The sequence below is a fragment of the Lethenteron reissneri genome, chromosome 36, assembly GCF_015708825.2.
Source record: "Lethenteron reissneri isolate LAM-NWPU_2019-01 chromosome 36, ASM1570882v1, whole genome shotgun sequence".
Classification (NCBI taxonomy): Eukaryota; Metazoa; Chordata; class Hyperoartia; order Petromyzontiformes; family Petromyzontidae; genus Lethenteron; species Lethenteron reissneri.
Window position 1 is genome coordinate 985,260 of NC_083814.1, and position 22,630 is coordinate 1,007,889.

The 22,630-nt window shown below is 50.9% G+C and overlaps 1 protein-coding gene across 6 annotated transcripts in view; it reads right to left on the reverse strand.

Moving 5' to 3' along the window:
- Positions 1-22,630, reverse strand: part of LOC133351255 (EF-hand domain-containing protein D2-like) — a 71,566-nt gene that overhangs the window by 29,505 nt on the left and 19,431 nt on the right. For 3 of the 6 annotated variants that reach the window (XM_061566355.1, XM_061566360.1, XM_061566358.1), the window contains exons 2-3: positions 3,572-3,719; positions 1,541-1,675 (exon numbers count right to left, since the gene is read on the reverse strand). In XM_061566355.1, the coding sequence (XP_061422339.1) occupies positions 1,541-1,675; positions 3,572-3,719 (283 nt within the window). Of the gene's footprint in view, positions 1-1,540; positions 1,676-3,571; positions 3,720-5,605; positions 5,788-6,390; positions 6,531-18,453; positions 18,504-22,630 lie in introns of those variants that run through there. The other 3 variants (XM_061566356.1, XM_061566357.1, XM_061566359.1) reach the window with 3 other exon arrangements.

A 22,630-nucleotide genomic window follows, 5' to 3' on the forward strand; every position in this document is an offset into this window, starting at 1 on the left:
CCCGCATCTGGTGCCGTACGACGGACCGGCCAGGCGGACTCGTGCTAAAACGCGACACTTCTCCTGAAGGGGGTGGAGAGGGAGTCTCGGGGTTGCATCTCGTCACGGCGTTACCCTTCGGTCCGGTCTAATGTCCCGTTCAAGGGGCGGTCGGTAATGGAGGGACGCTGCACGGGTCATTCTTGTATATAGTTTATTGTTGTCACTCGGCGGTTTGTACATATTATTCTTGTTGTTACGGTGGCGTGTTCTGCTTCTTACGGGATTCGCTGAGTTCTTGTTGTGTTGTGTTGTTGTGGTTTTTGTCGGTGTTACGGGGCACACACGGGGAGGGAGTTTTTTATTTTTCTTAGCAGCCGGGCCGGCTGCGAGCTATGTGGTGGGGGGTGATGTAGTGACGGTACGCGCTGACAAGGGGGGAGCGTGTGTGAGCGCGTCGGGTGTGGCTACATCGCGTGGTATAGTGGTGACGCGCGCTGACAGTGATGGATCATGTGGCGGCGCGTGGTGAGTGGTTGTGTGCGCTGACACAAGATGGGAAAAAGGATCGTGTGGCAGCGCGTGGTGATTGGTCAACTGGGGTGGGTGCTCACATCGAGGTCCGCATGGGCTCCGTCTCCCCGGGAGCGGAGGACTATAAAGGGGGATGCGCGGGGGCGTTCGGGGAGTTGTTAATCAGTGAAGATCGAAGACGGAGTTGGAAGAGATAGGGCCCTGAGACCCCTAGTCCCGCTGTCCTTGTAAGGGCCGGGACCCTGTGCGGCTCAGAGGCGAGACCGTGGGACCCGCCGCCTGACGTCCTTGTAAGGGCGAGGCTGTGGGACCCAGTGGTCGGGACCCAGACCCCAGTTGGGGTGGGTTCCCTAGAAGCTACGGGGTGGGAGAGCCCGTGTGTGTGTAGCCGGGGGAACCGCGTAGCATAGGCTGCAGTTGATCACACGTGTTAGTGAGTTGGTGTTAATAAAAGTGTGCTACCCGTCAAGTCGTCTCCCGCCCAAATTCCTACATTACACTTGCATTAAAGTTCTGTTCCTGTTTGTGTGGTTTACCAGTCCGTTCAATCCTTCCATTGCATACAATGACATCAAACGAATCTGGTTTCCATGGGGTTGCTGTCATTACTCAACTATACCCTCATTGACAATTACCAAATAGGAACGACACCGCTTCCTATGGGGCTGTTCTCCAATGCGAAAATTTTACGTTGCTCTGCGAGCGTTCTGAACTGATTCTTCGTTTCGTGAAACGACGCCCGACAGCGCGATCACAATGAAGTTGTGAGGAACAAAAAGGCGGAGAGAAAGTTGGTACCCCCATCAGAGCAGAGGAGCCGTGGAGGCGTGCACCGTGCACTGGCTTTCCCGGGACCCAGGGGGTCAAGACTCTCCCGGCATAGCATGCCGGCAACCGACACGGCGGTTGGGAGCACGAGCCCAGACACAGCACGCCGACAACGCAGGCGGCGATGAGAAGGGCAAGCTCAGACACAGTGCGCCGACAACCCACGCAGCGGTCGGGAGCATGATTCCCTGGCCCACACCTTGGCTTCGAAGAAGTTCTTGGCTCCCTTGACTCCCTCGGCGGAGACGTCGATCTCCGAGAGGCGAGCGAGCGCCAGCAGCCCGCTCTCCTCCTGCAGCTCCCCAGCCGCCGCTTTGTGAAAAATCAGCAGGAACTGTACATGAGGGGATGAGAGGAAACACGACGGGGTGGTTGGGACCGTTTTTGATGTTCCCCTCGCACCTCCGATTGGCACGGTTGGCTACGTATGGTGTGACAGAAGTTCAACACAAGTACATACATACAGAATCAAAATATGTATACTGGTGGGATCCAATTAACTATAAAGCTCTTTTTTACAGATGTCCAGTAAAGGCGAGGTCAGAACATGACAACAATACAAAACACGATAGGAATGCAAAGTAGAGGCACAGTAAACAAATGACTTAAATATATAAACAAAATCAAACTTTGTGGCATGGCTTTTATTTGTGTGGTACGTTTAAGCAAACATTTGGGCTGACACAAACCACACTAAGAGCTGCCTCTCCACATGCTCCCACAGTGGCGAGATTTTAGCTACTTTGCCTGATATGCAGGGTCGTGGGTTCAATCCCCAACTTGACGCCTGCTGTATATTTGGAGTTTGCATGTTTTCCCAGTGGTCGTGTGGTTTTTCGCTCCACATTTAGAAACATGCTTTGAAAATATTTGGCTGCTATAAATTTTCACATGATAAGCCACTTCATTGGACTATAATTTGTGATAGCCAGATTGCTTCTGAAAAAGAGTTAAATAGCTCAGTGGGCCTTATCTGGTAAAATAAAAAGTTTCGTTTTAGTTTATACCCATTTATGCACCAATCTCAATGGCCATTAAAACATCAAAAGTGAGCTCCTGTTGGAATGAGCGTTGAGGTGCACATGTCCATATTACACATTCTTATGGCAGGGTGGGGAGAGTCTCTCCAAAGGACAACGGCTGTTGACTTCCCCACAAAGTGGTACTTATTTTATCGACCTCGGAAGGACTTTGGGCTGAGTCAGGCGCATCCAACAAGGATTTGAACTCGTAACCTTCCCGATCGTGAGCTGTTCGCTCTGCGACTGAGCCACCTGGACAGCTAATGGTTGTTTAAGACTTACTCAGATATTGTGGAGGGTGTGAAGCAAAGCGCTATGAATAAACCTCTCCTGAACAGCTTCAACCACAGAGAGTATAGCTTGGAGGGTATGGGCAATAACTGCGAAGATTGACCTGCACCCAACAGCATAGCAATAACATAAGTAAGCATACAATGCACCTACTCCCCAAATATGTCTCAACATGTAAAGCAATTGAGAGTCTTGTTTTCCACATCCCATCAGCCACGGAGCCTTCTGGGAGTGATTTTTTTCAGGCAGCATTGGTTAAACACTAGCCAACCATGGATCGTATACAATGGCGGAGCCAGGATTTTCAGGTAGGGGGGGCAACCCCTCCATCAATGAAAAATTATAGAAGTTGTTAGTAAGTAAGGACTTATCCCTTGCTCTTAATTCGACGCGTGTGCAGCGATGGCGCAGCCATCGATCGAGGGTCAAATTCGAACTGTGTGTGATCGGCATCACGCTCGCTGAAGGTATGCCTTCAGGGAAGTCGTATACTGTATACACAAGTGCGCACAATTCTGAGTCACTTATAACTGCTTTGCCATTACTTATTGCCAATTATGGACTCAGACTATTGTCCTATCATCTCATAGAGTCCCTGGCACGTAATAATATGCTACACAGTGGCCGTGGGGGTCGCAAAATTCCGATTTATTACTAATAAACCCCAATGATCCTACCCCCTCCCACTGGCTCTGCCAGTGATCGTATAAACCCACATTAATCAGCACGGGTTTAACACTAACCTCCTCTGAACTATATAAACCCACATTAATCAGCACTGGCTTGACACTCGCCTACTCTGGATCGTATAAACCCATATTAATCAGAAATGGCTTAAACTAGCCTACTATGGACTGTATGGACTCATATCAAGCACAGTGAGTGGTACTTTAGTCCCCGCACTGCGGAGCACTCACCTCCCGGAAGCTGAGCCGCCCATCAAAGTCCTCGTCCACCTCGGCGATCATCTCCTTGAGGCCCAGGTGTGTCTGTGGGGCGCCCAGTTTCTCCATCATGCATTTGAGGTCCATGAGGTCCATGTAGCCGTCCTTCCTGGAGTTGTGCCTGCAAGCACAGCGGAGCATCACGCTCATCTATAAATACACGCATTTCAGATGTGGGGTCGTTGCAAAAACGATCGGCGTATAAGATGTCATCATTCACCGCTCATCCCCGTACGCGAGCACGTGGTTAATGGTCGGCTGCCGGATTCGCCCAGCTTCTCCCTCACAAAAGGTTGCTGGGCACACACGGCGATAACAATTACCGGGGTCGCCATTCTGGCCGTTGCCAATACAGAACAAGCCCGGGCGTGTGCATAACTCACAAATAACATTGCCCACCTCTCTCGGCCTGACTATTTATATTTTACCAGGTAAAGCCCACTGAGCCATACAGCTCTCTTTCAGAAGCGACCTGGCCACAAATGATAGCTCAACGAAGTGGCATATCACGTGGAAATGTATAGCGGCCAAATACTTTAAATATATGTTTCTAAATGTAGAGGAAAAAACCGGTTGCCCAGGGAAAAAATCACACGTGGATAAAAATCCATGGAGAGAGCATGCAAACTCCAAATATACACAGCAGACGTCAACATCGGATTCGAACCCACGACTGCCGATATACCAGGCGAGGTAGTTATCATCTCGCCACCGTGGCACTCCATTACATGAGCGATGAGGGGATGAAGTCAGTGGGAACACCGAGAACTCAACTGAGTGGGGGTTAGCAGGAGGAGGGGTGAAAGGTGATTAGCCGGGAAAGTTTAAAGGGACAAGCAGTGTGTATGTATTTATGTTGACCTTCTTTCGCACCCTACGTAGCCAGCCGCGCTAATCGGAGGTACGGGGGAAGGACAATGAACTAAACAGGAGAGTAAGCAGGAGGATACATTTATCAATCCACCCCTTCCCTGGGGATGGACAATTCAAACGTACAGTCTCAGGGAAAAGCAAATGTATCCACACACCCTTTCCCTGGGGATGACAATTAAAACGTACAGTCACAGAGAAAAGCAGAGCAGAGCCAATAATTCCATCCCTTTCAATGGCACCCTGCAAATAAAGCGCCACTAAAGAATGAATATCACTCTTCAAAAACATCCAAAGATCGCGAAGCCACCACCATATTGCTGCAGAAGCGTCTGATTAGCACCCAGCAGTGCATGTTTCTACTGCACAACTACTAACTGCTGCTACTGCTGAATCATGTATGTGTCATGTGTGTATCACGTGCGTATTAATTGTCAGCGCATAAGAATGTGGTGACATGAACGTAATGAGTCAACCGAGAGTTGTCTCACAGTGACAAAAAGCGCATTCTTCAAGAGACACAAACCCGGCTAATTTGATTGGTTACTTAGCTTGAACTGCACACGTTCGCGTAACGTTCACCTTACGTTACAAGTTGCAACATTCACGTCTCCGTTTTGTTTGCTTTACAGGGAAGTTCAGAATGTGTATATTCCCGAGTTCGCAGGAAATACGCTCGTCAGCCACGCTAGCAATTAGCATTGGCCAGGGAGCGGCAGCCACACGCCCTTGTATAATAAACGCAGGCACGCTCCATCTCCGCTGTGGACGTCCACGTGGTTCAGTTCCCTCAATTTGGCTGCCATGATCAGCCCACTGCTGGATGAAGGCCTCACCTACTGGACATCTGTGAAACTACTGGGCATCTGGGAAAAAAATGCTTCATAGCTCGTCGGATTCCTCCGGTATTAAATAAATATTCATATTATGTGTGCTACAGCTGGTGTTGTTGTTAGGTACCAGCAGTGCCCGATTTAGGCATAAGCTAAGTAGGCTGCAGCGTAGGGCCTCGCATTATGCCCTACCCAAGTCCCGCTTACTTTTATTTCATCAATTGTGCACCTTCGCTAAACCACGTTTCTCCTCTTTGCGTCTTTCAGTGTAATTACTGATTACATGACAGTACATCATACCCACTGATTACACGAATGCCAGCGTCCTCTTTCCAGCTGCGCGTTCACGACCCGACATCGCCCCTCTGTGATGAAGGAACCACACAGGTTCGGATTCAGCCGGCAGGATATTCTTCGGCTGAAGGAAGTGGTGGGCAAGGTTAAGATAAAGCCGACCCCCCCCCCCTCCATAGCGACCCGATGGTGTCACCACCGGTGTGGCACACGCACTTCGAATCAAAGTGGCTGCGGAGTTATTGCTGCCGCAGCTTGGGGCTGTGTCGCGTCACCTGGGCGGGCAGTCGGCGCAGCGGACGAGGGCCGATCCGGGCAGCCACGTGGTATACGATACAACTCCGTCCTCTATTCGTTTCTCCACTCAAACATACAAACGTCTGTCTTGTTTTACACATTGCATCAGCCACACGGCCTTCTGAGAATGCATCTTTTAAGCAGCAGCAGCATTGGTTTAACACGGGGATCGTCAACCAGAGACGCAATGCGACTCTGGTTGCGACTCTTTAAGGACTGCTTCGTGACGTTTTTAATGCTTATTTTTGCATCCTTTCCCCGCACCTCCGATTAGCACGGTTGGCTCCGTACGGTGCGAAAGAAGTTCAACATACATACATTAAGGACCGTCTCGTATTCAAATGCATTGCGGCTCTTGAATTTTTTTTTTACTGAATTCGAAAAAAATGGCTCTTTGTATTATGGTGGTTGCCGGCGCCTGGTTTAACACAAGCAAACGTTGGCTCGGTTTTGACACTCGGCGTCTTAGCAGGATGAACGCAGCGCTGGTGAACTTGCCTGGTTTGCCGATAGCCGCTGCGGCTTGCAAAATCGCTGCACGGCTCAGGCGCGCAAAGCCGCAGACCCAGCGACGGGACGCGGGTGCGCTTGGAGGCGAGCGCTGCTGCTGGACTGGACCTATTTCGCCTCTGGCAGGGCGAGACTGCTCGCTCCTCCCTGACCAGCGCGATTTCTCTTCGCCCGTGGCATCGTTTTTTGTGACAAACACAGTAAGCGTAATTCGATCAGACGATTTGTCGGGAATGTTTTTTTTGGGGGAGGGAGGTGTTTGAGCAGTGGGCTCACCGCGCCGCGCTTCGCTGGATGCACTTTTCCAGGAATGTTAATGAGAGAGTTACGGTCGGGATTTCCTGCGCGGATGCGAGTGTTTTCATAACGGAGTCATTTGCGATAAACACCGCTCGCCGTTTGGGAGTGGCCGAGACCCTCGCCGAACACGGAGTTAAGCGTCGAGCCCGGGCGTCCATCACCAGACAGATACCTCGGCCTCGCAGCCCAACAGCTTTGAACACTTCCAGGAAATCTGCCCGGAGAGCCGTCGAGGTTTGCAAGGCTGCGTGAGTCGGGGCCTCAGTGCGCCCAGTGGGGCTGCAGGTTGCGCGGACCTCCAGTGTACGGGAAGGCGTTCGCATTGGCTCCGTGCTGAGCGTGCAAACACCTCGGCACAACGTTCCGATCGTATCGCCACCATCACTGCCGTTTTTTGCTGCTGTAAAATGGACACTAAAACCATTGCCATTTTACAGAAACGCGACGGCATTGCAACGTCACTGTCAACAGCCCAGAGCGACATTCATTCAACATTACCGGCCCAATAGTGTTCCTGTTGCTCGCCGATGGTCTAATTTCCATTATTCACGAGCAGGCCCGGACTAGCCCATAGGGGCAGCAGTCCCGGTCGGCCGTTCTGTGTGGGGAAATTGCAAATGCAAAAAAAATGAAAACGTTATATATATATATATATTTTATTACCTCTCGTGTGTACGCTTCATTGTTTATTTGCGCTCTCAGCTGGCATCGAGTCCCCAGATATTCAGCAGACCCAAATTGTACTCTTCGCCGGGCCCATTTGTTTTTTGGACCTAGCCCCAAATGGGCCCAATGAGGATCGTGCGGCAAAATCCCGCTAATGCGTGATCATATCGCAACATCTTAACTACGAGTACTGCGACACAGTTTGTCATCGTACAAAAAACATTTAAATAAAAAAAAATGCCCAAATTTGGACTGGTGTGTTTACAAATGCCCCGGTTGATTTTAGTCCCAGTCCGTCACTTTTCATGAGCCATGATCAATCCACTGCTGGACGAAAGCCTCTCCTCAGGACACTGTTTAGTTTTTACATTAAACAAAATGGCACGAGGGGGGGCTCTCTATACCAAAAACAACCCCAGCAGCAGCTCGGTTCTTGTGAGTTGCTGGACACCGGAATCCCAATTACCACGAGGCCCCTCCCTGCACTGATCGCGCAGAAGCTCCCCCCCAACTCCCCCTCCCCGTTTGCGTCCGGGCTGCTCATTGAGGCCCGGCTCATCTCCTGCTCACAGCCCTGAGCCCAGGGCATAATTATGGGTGGGTGGGGGTATGTGGCAGCGCTAGGAGCCCAGTCGGCCACAGAAATACCAACAATTAACCATAAATACCAAAAAACAATGGTTACAAATGAAAAAAAAGATTTTCCAAAAATAGATCGCGTAAAATATAGTGACGATACTGATGGTGTTTGTTACTGAACACCACCAGGATGTTGACTTAGAGCTTTTGTGACTGCAGGAATTCATATTATTTGGGTCTTTCGGTAAAGTCACGTAGATAGGTTCGACGTGACTTTACCGAAAGACCCAAAGAATATGACCACCAGGATTTTTTGCTAACTGACATGCGCATGAAAGCAAGACGCACAATAACTTAATTGTAAGTTTTGTACCTTCAAATATTTGTATTAATATTTCCACTGTGAGACTGTCTTCCAATACACGGTGCAACTAAAATAATATATATATAGTTATAGCCGAGCATATACCTACTATAATCACCCAGGAATGTCTGTCCTTAACGCTCGTGACGTCACTCCACATCGACCAGCCCCCCTAATTAATATTCATGAGCAGGTGACGTCCTCCAAATGGCCACCCCCCCCCCACCTGCTCATTAATAATCATGAGCGGGTGACGTCATTTCAAATGGAGAACCCCCCCCCTCACTAATAATCATGCGCAAGTGATGTCACTCAACATCGAACAGCCCCCCTCATTAATAATCATGAGCAGGTGACGTCCTACAAATGGACACCCCCCCCCCTCCATTATTATTACCTACTATAATGAGCCAAGAATGTCTGTGTGCAACGCTCGTGACGTCACTCTACGTCAAAATGCCCCCTCATTAATAATCATGAACAGATTACGTTTTCCACATGGACCCCCCATTAATAATCATGAGCAGGTGACGTCACTCCATATGGAGCACCCTCCCCCCTCATTAATAATCATGAGCAGGTGACGTTACTCCACATCGAACAGCCCCCCTCATTAATAATCATTGCCTGATGACGACCTCTTGTGTTGCGATCTAAACTTCGTGATATTTTTATTCACTTTATTTTTATTATAATTTTTTCTATCGACGTGACTTTACGGAAAGAACCAAAGAATATGAATTCCTGCAGTCACGAAAGTTTTAAGTCAAACTCATTATAAGGTGACGTCCTCCAAATGGACACCCCCCCCCCACCATTAATAATAATTAGCGGCTAACGTCACTCCACATGGGGGGCCGAGGCGCCTCCTCCCTCCTCCTCGGCGTCAACTTACAACCCTCACTACAAAGGCAAAACCCTCACATCACGCGATCTCTGTAACGCTGTTGAAACATCAAAGTAAAAAGGACGTCATGATGAATAAGGGATTATAACCTTAGAAAGAAATAGGTCTGTGTCACCGCGCCATTACAAATTGCACGCGCATTAATGCAATGAATATCACGTCATGGTCTGCTTTTCGCTTGCAAATTTCCTATTTACTGCAATACACCCGTCCATGGACGGGCAAAAGGCTAGTTATTGTATACGGGTTAAAACCAACCGCAGCTATTTCAGTAAAAGTGAGTCGGGAGAAGGGATGGGGGCCCACAGTAGGATCTTGCACGGCAACCCCGTTCAAGTAGGTCGTTGCACCCCTGCCTAAGCCAGAGGTATAAATTCCACATTTACATGGTAGGGGCCGAGTCCATCCAGAGGATAACCGCCATTGACCTCCCCGTAAAGTGGAAATAATTGTATTGGCCACTAGAGACACGATGGTCCATGTAAACCTCCCACAACCCCACTCCCAAAGAGGATGTGAACTCGCAACCTTCCGATTACGAGCAGATCGCTCTACCGCCGAGCCGCGTAGTGGCCAGGTGGGGAGTCATTTTCCGTGACACAGCGCCACGACTCCTCTCTCTCTCTGTGTCCACGGCACTCACCGTGTATGGAGTCTGTCGCGCGGTGCGAGCGAGCTCAGTGAGGGAGGTCTCTAAGATGCATAGTCTGTCCCATTGCACTACGGTGGTGTTGGTGTTGGTGCTGCGTTTAGTTTGGGTTCACAGCATCCTCTCTCATCTCAGCCATCCTTCCGATTAGCACGGTTGGCTATGTATGGTGGGAAAGAAGTTCAACATACCGTATATGTGTACACCAACACCAGCCGGAGTGGCTCAGTGATGGAGCTAGCGGCTCGTGATTGGTTGTGGAGGTGGGGGGTGTTCACTCCGTCCATCATTCCTACAGGAGCAACACAACGAATACCACTTCATGAGGAAGTCACCAGTGGTTGTCCAATGGATGGACTCTCCCCCACCATAGCAATCAGGAATTTCCACCGTTTGCTCAGAGCTGCACAGGAAACCCCAACACCGTGTTTCTGCCACTGCATCCGCGCTTCCCAGCTCACCTCTGACTCGCATGGCTAGCGATGTACAGTGCAAAAGAAGTTCAACATACATACGAGTTCACTCCTCGTTCATCTTGACTCGTGTCAACTGTATGTATGTATAGTAATAGGTATTTACCCTTTCAACTGTTACAAACTGACACCTTTATACAAGGCATCATGTTTGCAATAACCACAACACAAGCAGTCAAAATGCAAACAAAAAGAAACAACTTTGATAATGATATGCACTGTCCTTAAAGTTGATTGGTCCACACCCGAGACAGCTTTTCTTAGAGCCTAGTCTCCATTGGTGTTGGACCAGATGACTCCAAGGACAGTGCATATCATTATCATTATCAGAGTTGTTTCTTTTGTTTGCATTTTGACTGCTTGTGTTGTGGTTATTGCAAACATGATGCCTTGTATAAAGGTGTCAGTTTTGTACCAGTTGAAATGGTAAAAACCTATTACTATATTTTGCCACTGGTAAAATGAGGTCTCATAGTGTATGCATGTTGAACTTCTTTCACACCGTACGTAGCCAACCGTGCTAATAGGATGGTGCATGGGGAAGAACAAACTAAATACATATTCTTTGGGTATTTCAGTAAAGTCACGTAGATAGGTACAAATTTATAAAAATAATACATATAAAATAAACAAAAAACTACGACGTTTCGATTACAACACAAGCAATCGTTATCAGGAGGAAAAAGGGGGGAAGCTGCTGAATGCAGACTGTTTTAAAGGGTGTAGTCCTAGGGAGTAGTCCTAGTGTAGTGACATCGTGGATGTCACTGTATGGTGCTGGCCCGGGAGGGCCGTGGCGTGCGACGTACTTACGTCGCGGACCGCACCATGTGCTGTGGTAGGCCGGGTCTAGCATAGCACAGCATGCGATGCACCGTCATCGCATACACCCCGTAAGTGGGAGTAGTACCAGCCCTAGCGGGGCATGGTGAGTGCTGGGATAGCACGGGCACCACGCGTGGCGTGTAATGCGGCCGTCCACAAGGGGGAGTGGGAGAGTGTCAGCCCAGGGACAGGGTTTCCCCGGGCCATAGCACTTTGGTTAACCCCGTAGGCACGTGATCTGGAGTGTCCACCGAGAGGGCCCCAGGTGGGGGGGGCTAGGGGGTGATGATGTGTCTGGAGAGTGCTCTCGAGAGGGATCGAGAGGGAGCTAGAAAGCTCGCGAAGGTGGGCGGGGCCGAGGGCGGAGCCGGCCCTGACCCGGGAGGATATAAGGTGGGTCCCTGGGAGGGACCGGGGTCGCTTCGTTCTACAAGCTGGAAGCTGTACGTTCTACGTCCTATATCTGAGGAGGCACCAACACGTGGCCGGGGACCCAAGTGAGGGTCTGACCCTTCGTAGCTGTAACTGCTATGTACAGATAGTCCTCGAGTTACGATGGTCCGACTTACGATATTTCAATCTTACGATGGCGATAGCGATACGGCAAAATTGTAAAATATTGTAAATTTTGCGCGGTAGGCAAACGCAGCAGCGTACGAGGTACGAATGTTGGTGAGTACAGTACAATATGATACGTTACGATACGTTCAATGCATGTATGATACGTAGTTTTATCGATTTCATTTTAGGGTTACCACGATACGACACGTTCAATGCATGTTAAAAGTTTTTATAGCAGATAGGATTGTTTCCTGAAAAAACTTTCTATAAAATAGCAGTTCATGTAGGTCGGCTAAGAATTTACCTTGTTTTTTACTTTACATTTTACTGTGCAATACAGTATTGTAATTAATAAATACTTTCAGTATATAGTTTATACAGTACGGTACTGTAAATTGCTCTGTTTTGCTAAATTATCACCATTCTTTAAGACTCCTGGGTAGGCTAGGCTATCTTCGACTTACGATATTTTTGACTTACGATGGGGTCGTCGTAACGCATCTCCATCGTAAGTAGAGGACTACCTGTATAGTGTAGTTAGCTTAGTGGTCACCACCCGAGGCTATATCTGGTAAAATGGCAGTTACCCCTTTGTAAATACGTGTTACAAATAAATGTGTTGCCTCTGAAGAATAACGTTTGCGACTAAGTTGGACTCACTACACTAGGACTACACCCTATAAAACAGTCTATCGCTACTACCACGGAAATTGAACCCCTCATTAGCATGGTTGTTAACTATGTTGCGAAAAAAGTTCAACATACATCAATATATACAACTGTTCCTGTGAACGTCACTCGTTGATTCCTCCACACGTCAGGGTTCTCGGTCTACCAGACAGACCGATTCATCTCATCGGCACTGCGTTCAACCGCAATGCTGCAGGTCAGAATGACACTCACTCACCCACTTAACCACCCACCCTCTCACCACACCACAGGTCACAACGACACTTGCTCACCCACTTAACCACCCACCCACTCGGCACACAGCAGGTCACCTCACTCCTCTTTCTGCACTGCTCCACTCTCGGAATTCCCTCCTCCCCATTATCGTTGACGTCTCGTTTCCCCTGAGCTCTTGAACTCGAGAGATGCGTTAATTGCGACAGTGCTGTTCGTTGCTGGCCGCTGACGTTTGGGGGGCTGTGGTGCCACGACCACGGGGGTTGCCTGGAACCATGGGTTTTCATCCAAAGGACCCCTAGCGGGGATGTCCCACGGTTTCCCGGTGCCAGGAGATTGGCCAACCCCCCCCCCCCCCGGCCAAATTACATTGCGGGCCCCCTTAAATTGGCTAAACCTTGTATGGGCGCGCCGAAGCCCACCGGGCTAACCGCAATGAGACACTCACAGCACAGGGGAGGAGCCAGAGGGGGAAAATATTACGCGGGACAGCCACCCCGACCAAATTGGTTGTGGCCGGGGTGGGGAGGACGGGTACATAGACAATGGGTCATGGCGCAACGGAAAGTAACGCTCCAGTAAGGGCGGGGCATCGATTTAAAATCGAAAGGTAGGCGCCCAATTGGCCGCGCATGATAACACCACGTGACCCTCGATCTTTGGATTCCCATGGCATAAAAGGAGGGAGGGGAAAAACGGTAGGGGATTCTCCTCCAGCCGTTCAGCTGCCTGGTCCGACTCCCAGCCGCTTGCAGCGTCCGAGAGACGCTAGCGAGTGCCGCTACGACTCGACCCCAGGCAGAGACCTCTGAGATCATCATCCCTCCGACTCCCACAGCATCCGTGCGACACCGTGAGTGCATCTGCGAGGTGAGAAGTAGAGTGGGGATACATCCAGGGATTTGAATAGGGATAGGCTAGGCGCTGCTCGTAGAATATTTACTCTGGGCCGCACAGAGTTTTTCTTTAGACGCACCCTTAATAAACTTCAGTTCAGAATATCTGGAGAATGTCGGCGTGGTGTGTAATTCGAGTGTGTGAGGCGCCGCAGTAGTAACTCATTAACTGCTTCCACTTCCACGCAGTAAAGGGAGGGTGAGTCAAAACCCGTTTGCCGGCGTTACACGCGTATTTACGCACGAAAACACTAGCATTTACGGCAAGGCGCGTGTGTGGGAGAGACGAGCACCTGCCGCTTACTGTAATTAGGGCAGGAGCGGGGTGCAGTAAACCCGCTTGCTAACGCTTGCGTGCGTGTTTACGTAGCGTGGTTTACGCACGAGTGCAATAGCATTCGTGGCGCGTAATTTCACCGTTTGTTTTAACATTAGTCGTGGGATGCAAGCAAATTAGGGCTTAATCCCAGGAGGTGCGCGCGTATTATTGATACAGCATCCGTTTTTCTTTGGTTAGCGCTCGGCGCGTGCGGGATAACACCGGCGGTGGTGAGCCAGCCAGTGAACGATGTCCCTCAGAGAGGGTGCTGGTGCGGGGGGGGGATCACTCGATTAGAGGGGGCCCGGTGAGAGGTGGCCAACGAGGAGGGGGGAATGGAGGGGGTGGACGTGGCGCCCCGCCCGCTCACGGGGAGCGGGGAGGTGGGTCGTCAGCCCCCACAGGGCCCCTCGTTCAATGTGTCACGTGAGTGTCACGTTAGGGCGTGTGTAGGATGGGCTGCCCGCTATATGGTAGATATTAACCTCATGTCGCCCATTGAGGAAGGCAACAGATGGGCCGTGCGTTGGATGGGTCATGGGAAGAGGTTAAGGAGTTGCAGGGACAACTGTTGCGTTAAAAATAGTGCCAGAGTTGCTATATATGTAGTGGAGTAATACACGCGGGATTTGCAGCAGAGTGTACGCATGTGTGAGTTATGGACAGTGAGGTCGCATCGGGCGAACAGGTGCGGGGAGAGAGAGAGCAACGGAAAGGAGACGGCTAATTAAGATGCATAGCAGTGATTGGCTGGCTGCAAATGCAGGCGCGGAACAGGCGCCAGGTTGACGGGAGATTGAGGCGATAGCGGTGGAAGCCACGGGCGTGAGGCAACGGGAGGTCGCCAGCTTAATTAATGAGGACGGCTGCTTGTGTTGTGGCCGAAACGTCGTGATTTTATTTTATTATGTTATATTTTTATTATTTTATTATGTTGTATTTTTATTATTTCCCTTCTACGTGACTTTACCGAAAGAACCAAGAAGATGAATGCCTGCAGTCACGAAAGCTTTAAATCGAAATTTAATGAGGAGTTAATAAAGAGGGGGATAAATATGGGAGCGTGGGAGAGAGGGAGTTGAGTTGGTCGGAGTGAAGACAAGACGACAGACAAGAGAAGTCCAAGGCCCCGCTCTCCAGCGGTGATGGCTAATCCCCCACTGGAAGCAAGGGCGAGGTTGGAGAGGCGAGGTTGGAGAGGCGAGGGTAGAGAAGTTAGCGGAATCCTAAGTGTGAGCGTGAGAAGGCTAGCAGTGCAGAAGCCAGCAGAGAGTATATCGCGGAAGGCTTGCAGTGGAGAAGCTAGCAGAGTATATAGCGGAAGGCTTGCAGTGGAGAGGCTAGCAGAGTATACGGTGGAAAGCTATCAGAGTGGGTAGTGGTAGGCCAGCAGTGGAGAGAGCGAAGCGAGCGGAGTGTGGCAGGCTAGCAGTAGAGAGGCTAGGAGAGTGAGAGTGAGAGCAGGCTAGCAGTAAAGAGGCTAGGAGAGTGAGAGAGAGCAGGCTAGCAGTGGAGAGGCTAGGAGACTGAGAGAGAGAGTAGGCTAGCAGTAAAGAGGCTAGGAGAGTGAAAGAGAGAGCAGGCTAATGTTGGTCACGTGACCAGGAAGTGACGATGTTAGATTTCCACTGTACTACGTGGGCGTCAGCCATTACTCAGATAAGTCAAGATGGCGGCACGCATCGCATCTCAGTGAGACCACAGCCGCACTTATCCATTGTGGGAGCTTAAGAAGCATTATCTGTAAGTTGTTTATATTCCTCTAATATTGGAAATGCTGTTGTAATGTTGGAATGACCGTTATAGCAATGTAAATGCCTTTATGGTGCCGTTAAGTTGTTGTAGTAAATACGAGGTCTAGTTAGTAACGAAGCCTGTGACTTTCCTTATTGTGGATGTTACTTGTGATTTAGTAGGTCGAGTCAGACTTGTGCCTATGTTGCGATCCTGAGAGTGATGACGAAGTATCTCATCCACAGTTTAGTGTTAAGTGTAATGCTGTACATTTGGGGTGCAGTGGGATGAATACACTGTGCCTGTATGCAACGCATCAGCTTGTGCCTTTGTCTAGTTGTTCAGGGGTAATGTGGGGGCCTGGTTCTTCCAGGATCTATTGTTATCTGAGACAATGTTCTGATGCTGTGGTGTTCATTGTGTGGGTGTTTCCGAATTATAACAGATGCTGTATCTGTGTTTTCTCACCAGTTTTACCTGTTACAATCAATAAATGACGATCGGAGTTGGACGGTCATCCTGGCTTCGAGGGTTTATTGAACACATGGTTGTCTACTCGACTAGCGGTGCAACGCAGCGCACAGCGAGGCCGAGATAAGTAGAGAGGCTAGGAGAGTGAGAGCAGGCTAGCAGTGGAGAGGCTAGGAGACAGAGAGAGAGCAGGCTAGCAGTAGAGAGGCTAGGAGAGTGAGAGAGAGAACAGGCTAGCAGTGGAGAGGCTAGGAGAGTGAGAGAGAGAACAGGCTAGCAGTGGAGAGGCTCGGAGAGAGAGAGAGCAGGCTAGCAGTGGAGAGGCTAGGAGAGAGAGAGCAGGCTAGCAGTGGAGAGGCTAGGAGAGTGAGTGAGAGAACAGGCTAGCAGTGGAGAGGCTATGAGAGAGAGCAGTTTAGCAGTGGAGAGGCTAGGAGAGTGAGAGCAGTTTAGCAGTGGAGAGGCTCGGAGAGAGAGAGAGCAGTTTAGCAGTGGAGAGGCAAGGAGAGAAAGCGATGCGAGCGAAGCGGGCGAGCAGCGCGAGCGCACAGGAGAAAAATAAGTCCGCGTGAAATAAGCACACGACATATATAATGTGAGGGCCGAGGGCGAACAGATAAATGAGTAACAGTGAACAGGAGGAGGCCCGACTCCCACCCGCACTGAACACAGAGCGACTGCTGTACGCATCAAATCACGCGCTGGTACAGCAGCTGCTGTTGCTGCATTGGCAGTGGTGCAAGCGTGAAATTAACAAAAATAAACTCGACTCGTTCCGTCAATAACACTGTGACCTTAATAGAAAAAACACAAACCAATGTATGTGACATGAAGAAGGACCTGCTGCCCAAAGTTTCACCTATTAGATGGCCTTCAAGGCCACCACAGTATTATTGCTGGACGTGTTTGAGTTGCTTTGTGACTGCATCTGACTGCGTGGCTCCGTTTGTCCGATAGCTGCATCACAGCCACCCGGGGGTAGCTCGGGGGCAGAGCGAGCGGGCGGGTGGGGCGGGCTTGCAATCGGAAGGCTACGAGTTCAAACAACGGCTGGGGGTTGACTCAGCCCACCAACCCCTCACTCCGCGGTGGATACAATGAATAGCACTTGTGAGGGGACATCAGCAGTGTGTATGTACTGCGTGTTGAACTTCTTCCGAACTGTACGCAGCCAACTGTACTACTACCGTGGTAGTAGCGATAGAAGAGCGACCACCTGAGAGCGATGGACTGGAGTGAATCAGTGAGCGCTGGATCATAGATCCACCTCACCACGTTCAATTCTATCAGGTGCAATGAGGTGGAGAACTGGGTGCTCCAAACTCCAGGTGTGACTGCAGTGTCCCCTCTCCCACCTCAACCAATCATCGTTCGACGCTCGCCAGTTGACAGAATGCAGCAGCGATTGACCTGTGGATAGACTGCCAACCGTCATACGAATGCAGAATTTCCACCGCTGGCTCAGTTTCTGTGAATGGATGGCGAGCACCGCCTCGACGCTCACGTTGAGGGTGTACGCATTTCTAGGCGAGCTCCCCCGATGCCCCTCGTGCCCCGAGATGTTGACGGTGGAGAGACGATAGCGACGGTTGTTAATTGGTGCAAAGCCCGAAATGCGGGTGACGGATTCCCCCCTAACAACAGGTGACGACGCCTTGACAACGATGATGACAACGATGTCGATGATGATGATCACCAGTAGCTGCTGCTGTGTGGCTCACTGCCCGGCCTGGCAGAGGCCACGCGAGGTGCACTGCAGCCGAGCAAACGCGATCGCCAATTCCTCCGAGGGAGACATTTCTCTCCACCGAGCGCTCCTCCAGCGCGGACCCAAACATCCCCGGCGCTAGAATACAAAGGCGAGTCGTGTGCCACTCGCACGTTTACACGGCAACCGTTCACGGAGATCGTGGGAATGTTTGTGGCACCCGGCCACTGTAGGTTGCAATTAGGAGAAGGTTTATGTGGCGCAAGGTGTTAGGTAGGAGGCTGAGAAAAGCCCCCCCACAATTAAACATCCTCATCAGGGTGTAATTAATGACATCCATAGCCAATACGGATGGCCAGGACTCAGCGCGTTGTACACGGGCAGTATCATACCGAGGCTCCGTCCACCCTGTTCGCATGCGCGTCACATGGTCTCCTCGCATGTCTCGTGGACGATAGACGTGCACGTGTGTATGGCGTGGACTTGTATGCGTGCATGTTGAACTTTTTTCCCACCATACATAGCCAGCCCTGCTAATCGGAGGTGCGGGGGAAGGACAACAAACTAATTACAAAAAGTAGTCGAGATTTAAAAAGTGCCATAGCTCCAGTGGCTTCTTAATATCAAACTTAGAGGCCTGGTGTCATAACTTCTTATGTACAGGTTTGGAGTTGAGAATCAAACAAAACTTACCTGCAAGAAGTCTCCACGTTCGTCGTTGTGTCCATGGCCAAACCCCGACTCCACTGGCAGGCCATCAATAAAAAAAACATGCAGTGACCGAACTGGACACAGGCTCTATAGTGCTACGCTTACTACCCTTAGCCACCTCTGCCTCGTTATCATCAGACATGGTCTATCCACTGCTGGATGAAGGCTTCCTCTCAAAGCCGCTGCCACCTCCTACGATCCTACGATGCAATAATCCACGCAGCACCTGCACACTAGTTAAATTAATCTGAATTCTAAACTATATATATTTTTAGATTTGAAGCTATCGTGACTGCAAGGATTCATACTCTTAGTTCTTTCGGTAAAGTCACGTAGGTAAAAAATGAAATTTAAATTAATAAAAATAAAACAATAAAAATCACGACGTTTCGGAGGCAACACAAGACTTTATATTTTACCAGTTAAGGCCCCCTGAGCTATATAGCTCTTTTTCAGAAGAAACCTGACCACAAATGATAGCCCAACGAAGTGGTTTATCACGTGGATATTTATAGCAGCCAGATGCTCTAAACGTATGTTGATTCTAAATGTGGAGGGGAAAAGCCGGAGGAGCCGGAGAATCCCCGTCTCCTCATTGGACGTGCTCTCTCTTGGAGGCGTTCCGTTCCTTAGCTGCCCCTCTGTTATCAGTGTCGACTATCGGCCATCGCCGACTGTCATGGCCGTGACGACGCGTCCTGCCCAAGCCCCGCTCACTTCTCTGAACAGTTCCTTCGCCACATACTCTAAAACCACATCCTGAGAGGCAGATTGTTATTAAACACCATCACGTCTGGATTTTACCATGGACAGCCATTGAAATCAATGGATATGGAAGCGTTGCTCTAATCCATCACCCTCCAGCGTGCAGAAGTTACCTGAGCCATCATCTGCATTAAGAGAGCAGTGCAGTACGACTCGCGAGAGGAGGCAGGCAGGAGAGGCTCTCTCAGTACACCTGCTGCCAGCAACGTGAGAAAATGGCTTCCAGTTTCGAGACGGAAGAACACAGCACCAACGTAAACGGAGAAAGCCGAAGCCACCGCAATCACCTCAGTCACGTCGGCGACCTCGGTCACCTCAGTCACCTCAGCTGCTTCAGTCACCTCAATCACCTCGGTGACCTCAGTCACCTCGGTCATCTCTGTCACCTCGGTCACCTCAAGTTGCCAGAAACAGATCTACAGGAAATGATTGAAAAACTGCAGAGGGAAGTTTCAGGATCATTTTGCTGAACCATTTGCAAGAGTGACCTGGGGTATTTAATTTGCTGGCAGTGAGCGAGGATTGCTGCTGTGTAATCTCGGCTGAGTACTTCGCGATATCATTTTGGTGCTTGTCAAATTTGAATTCTGACGTCGGCACACAATGGTCAATACTTGCAAATGACGGCGCTAGATTTTTATCGTTCGCTGTAAAGCTATAATTCATTTCGTTTGAACTTCTTTTGGTGTTTAGTTTGTTGTCCTTCCCCCGCACCTCCGATTAGCACTGTTGACTATGTACAGTGCGAAAGAAGTTCAACATGTACACGTTATTACAGGTAATACCACACTACAGTATTTACCAGGGCAACCGCTGAATGTGAACCGCGAACCTCTGCAACACGCTGGCGAACGCGCTACCTTTGGGCCACGACACCGCTCACAGAAGACGGCAACATTTCACTCGAGACACGAGCAACAGTCGCGCACGACAATTATGCTGCAGAATTGGTGGAGGTGGAGTGGTTCACACAAGGGAGGCAGAGACTTCTTTGGAGGCAACACGTTTATTTCACAATAAGCCCTAAAACACGAAGGGGTATAACTGCCCCTTCACCAGCTACCCTAGGGAGATATCTCCTCCAGGCTAGCTAACCCTAGCTCACATGGGGGGGCTATCCCGGACCGGACCCTGGCTCGAGTGCGGGTCCTGTAGTCGGCCAGGTCTTCTCCGGGTGACGGCTTCTTTCTTCAGTCCCCCGACCCGTTCAAGGGTCCGGCTTATTTTGCCAGTCCCGGGGCTTCCTCCACTCCTAGCCATGCCTCCATTCTCGAGCCTTCGAGAGGGATCTGGTCCTGGTCCTGTGGTCCCCCCAGCCCCCTCCTTGGAGTCCCTTGGCCGGTACCTCCAGTCACCAGGCCTCCGGGTTCATCTGGAGTGCCATGGCCCCCGGTGAACCCCTGCGCTGTCCCTGGCACTCTCGCCCCCTAACTGCCAGAGGCTGGCACTGTATGTGGCTGGTGTGAGCGGCGCCATCGTGCCTCACACAGGCCGGCTTATACCTCATGCAGTGGCCTCCACCAATGCCACTACATCACCCCCCCCCCCCTCGTAGCACTCAGCCATTCTGGCTGACAACCCCCCATAAATGAGCTGACCCCTAATAGCAACCTAACAACATGTGCCTTAACGAGAACAATAACAAGCCTGGTAATAAATACCCCAGCCCACCTATACAAATGTACACTATATACAACTATATGTAGTGACATAAGAAGGGAGGGGCTGCTGGGGGCTCTGGGACCCTGGGCGGGCCAGGCGCTTAAGCCTCTTGGCACCAGGCGTTGGGTTCCCAGGCGCTTAAGCCCCTTGGCGCCGCCAAGGGGGGGGGGCTGTGTGTGCTCTGTGGGATATCTGGGGGCGCATACGGCCCCACCCCTCGTTGGGGACTAGGCATAAAAGGGGAGCTCCCTGGACGATCAGGGCCAGTCGTAGCTCAAGACCCAAGACCCAAGACCAACCATCTGAGGACCCTGGGACGCTGTGAGAGCCAGTGGTGGGACTCTGGAACTCCCGACTCTACGACCTTGTGAGGGTGAGTTCCAGAGCGTAGCCAGAGTAGTGTATCTAGGCTGTGTACCTAGGCTGTGTACCTGGGAGTTGTTACAGAGTATCAGGACTGTTGGACTGTTGGAGTGCTGTTGGTTTGTAATAAAGAAGTTACCTCTACAAGTGTCTCCGGAACCCGTTACATTTGGCGTCAGAAGTGGCTATGGAGACAAGAAGTAAGCCACGTACCTTCAGTCCTGACGGCGATGTCGAGGAGCAAGCAGCGATGGGGCGGCCAACGCCGGCCGACAGCGACGCCGCACCGCCGGCTGAGCAGCTGTCTGCTCCGCCGACCGTCCCCTCTCCAGCGTCGGGAGCAGGGATGGAGGAGGCGCTGCTTCGCCTCGCAGAGCTGCTCTGCGCCACCGCCTCCCTCCTGGGCGAGATGCGGTGCTCGCGGGCAATGGCGTGAGGGAGAGAAGAGGCGCGGCGCTCGCCCGAGCCCGCCGCCGCCATTCCCGCCACCGACGTTCCCCCCACGGATGTGGGAGATGCTTCCGGGAATGACATCACTTCCACCGGAGGAGCAATGACCGCTGGGAGCAACGTCACTTCCAGGCCCAGCATGGTCCAACCAAACAATGCCGCGTCATCAGCGCTGCGACCTTCACCGCCGGACGACAGCTGTCTTCAACCTAGCATAGCGCGTCATCAGCGCTGCGACCGGACAGTGAGGGCGCCATTCTTACTGTAACCGGTGCTGGGGCCGGCACATCGACCGACACGCTGGTCGTTGCCTCTGCTGCTCTGGCCAAAGGTTGGAGGTCGGGAGACCAGGCCCCTGACACTTCGTCCATTTACGCGCTCCGGATTAATGATTTTTTGTTGACATTTTCTTCGTTGTCGTCGGGGAGTCGTGCTTGTTGTTGGGTAAACTGTGTGGAGCTTCGCTCGTGAGTGTTGTCAATGTGTGTGCGAAACTTTGCTTGTGATTGTTAACAATGTATGGTTTGTATTGAGCTTTGTTCGTGATTGTTAATGTATAGCTTGTGCTGTCATTGTTAACGATGTATAGACTGTATGGGGCATTTATCTTGAGATGGGTCACATGGCTCGGAGAGTGTGGTCCCGTCATGCTATGGCTGATGGCTTGACCTGACAGCCCAGAGATAGACACTCCGTGGCATGTCTAGCCTAGTGGGCTGTGTGCTCACATGGCTCGGAGAGTGTGGTCCCGTCATGCTATGGCTGACGGCTTGACCTGACAGCCCGGAGATAAGAGACACTCCGTGGCATGTCTAGCCTAGTGGGCTGTGCGCTCACATGGCTCGGAGAGTGTGGTCCCGTCATGGAATGACTGACGGCTTGACCTGACGGCCCGGAGGTTGAGACCCTCCATGGTGCG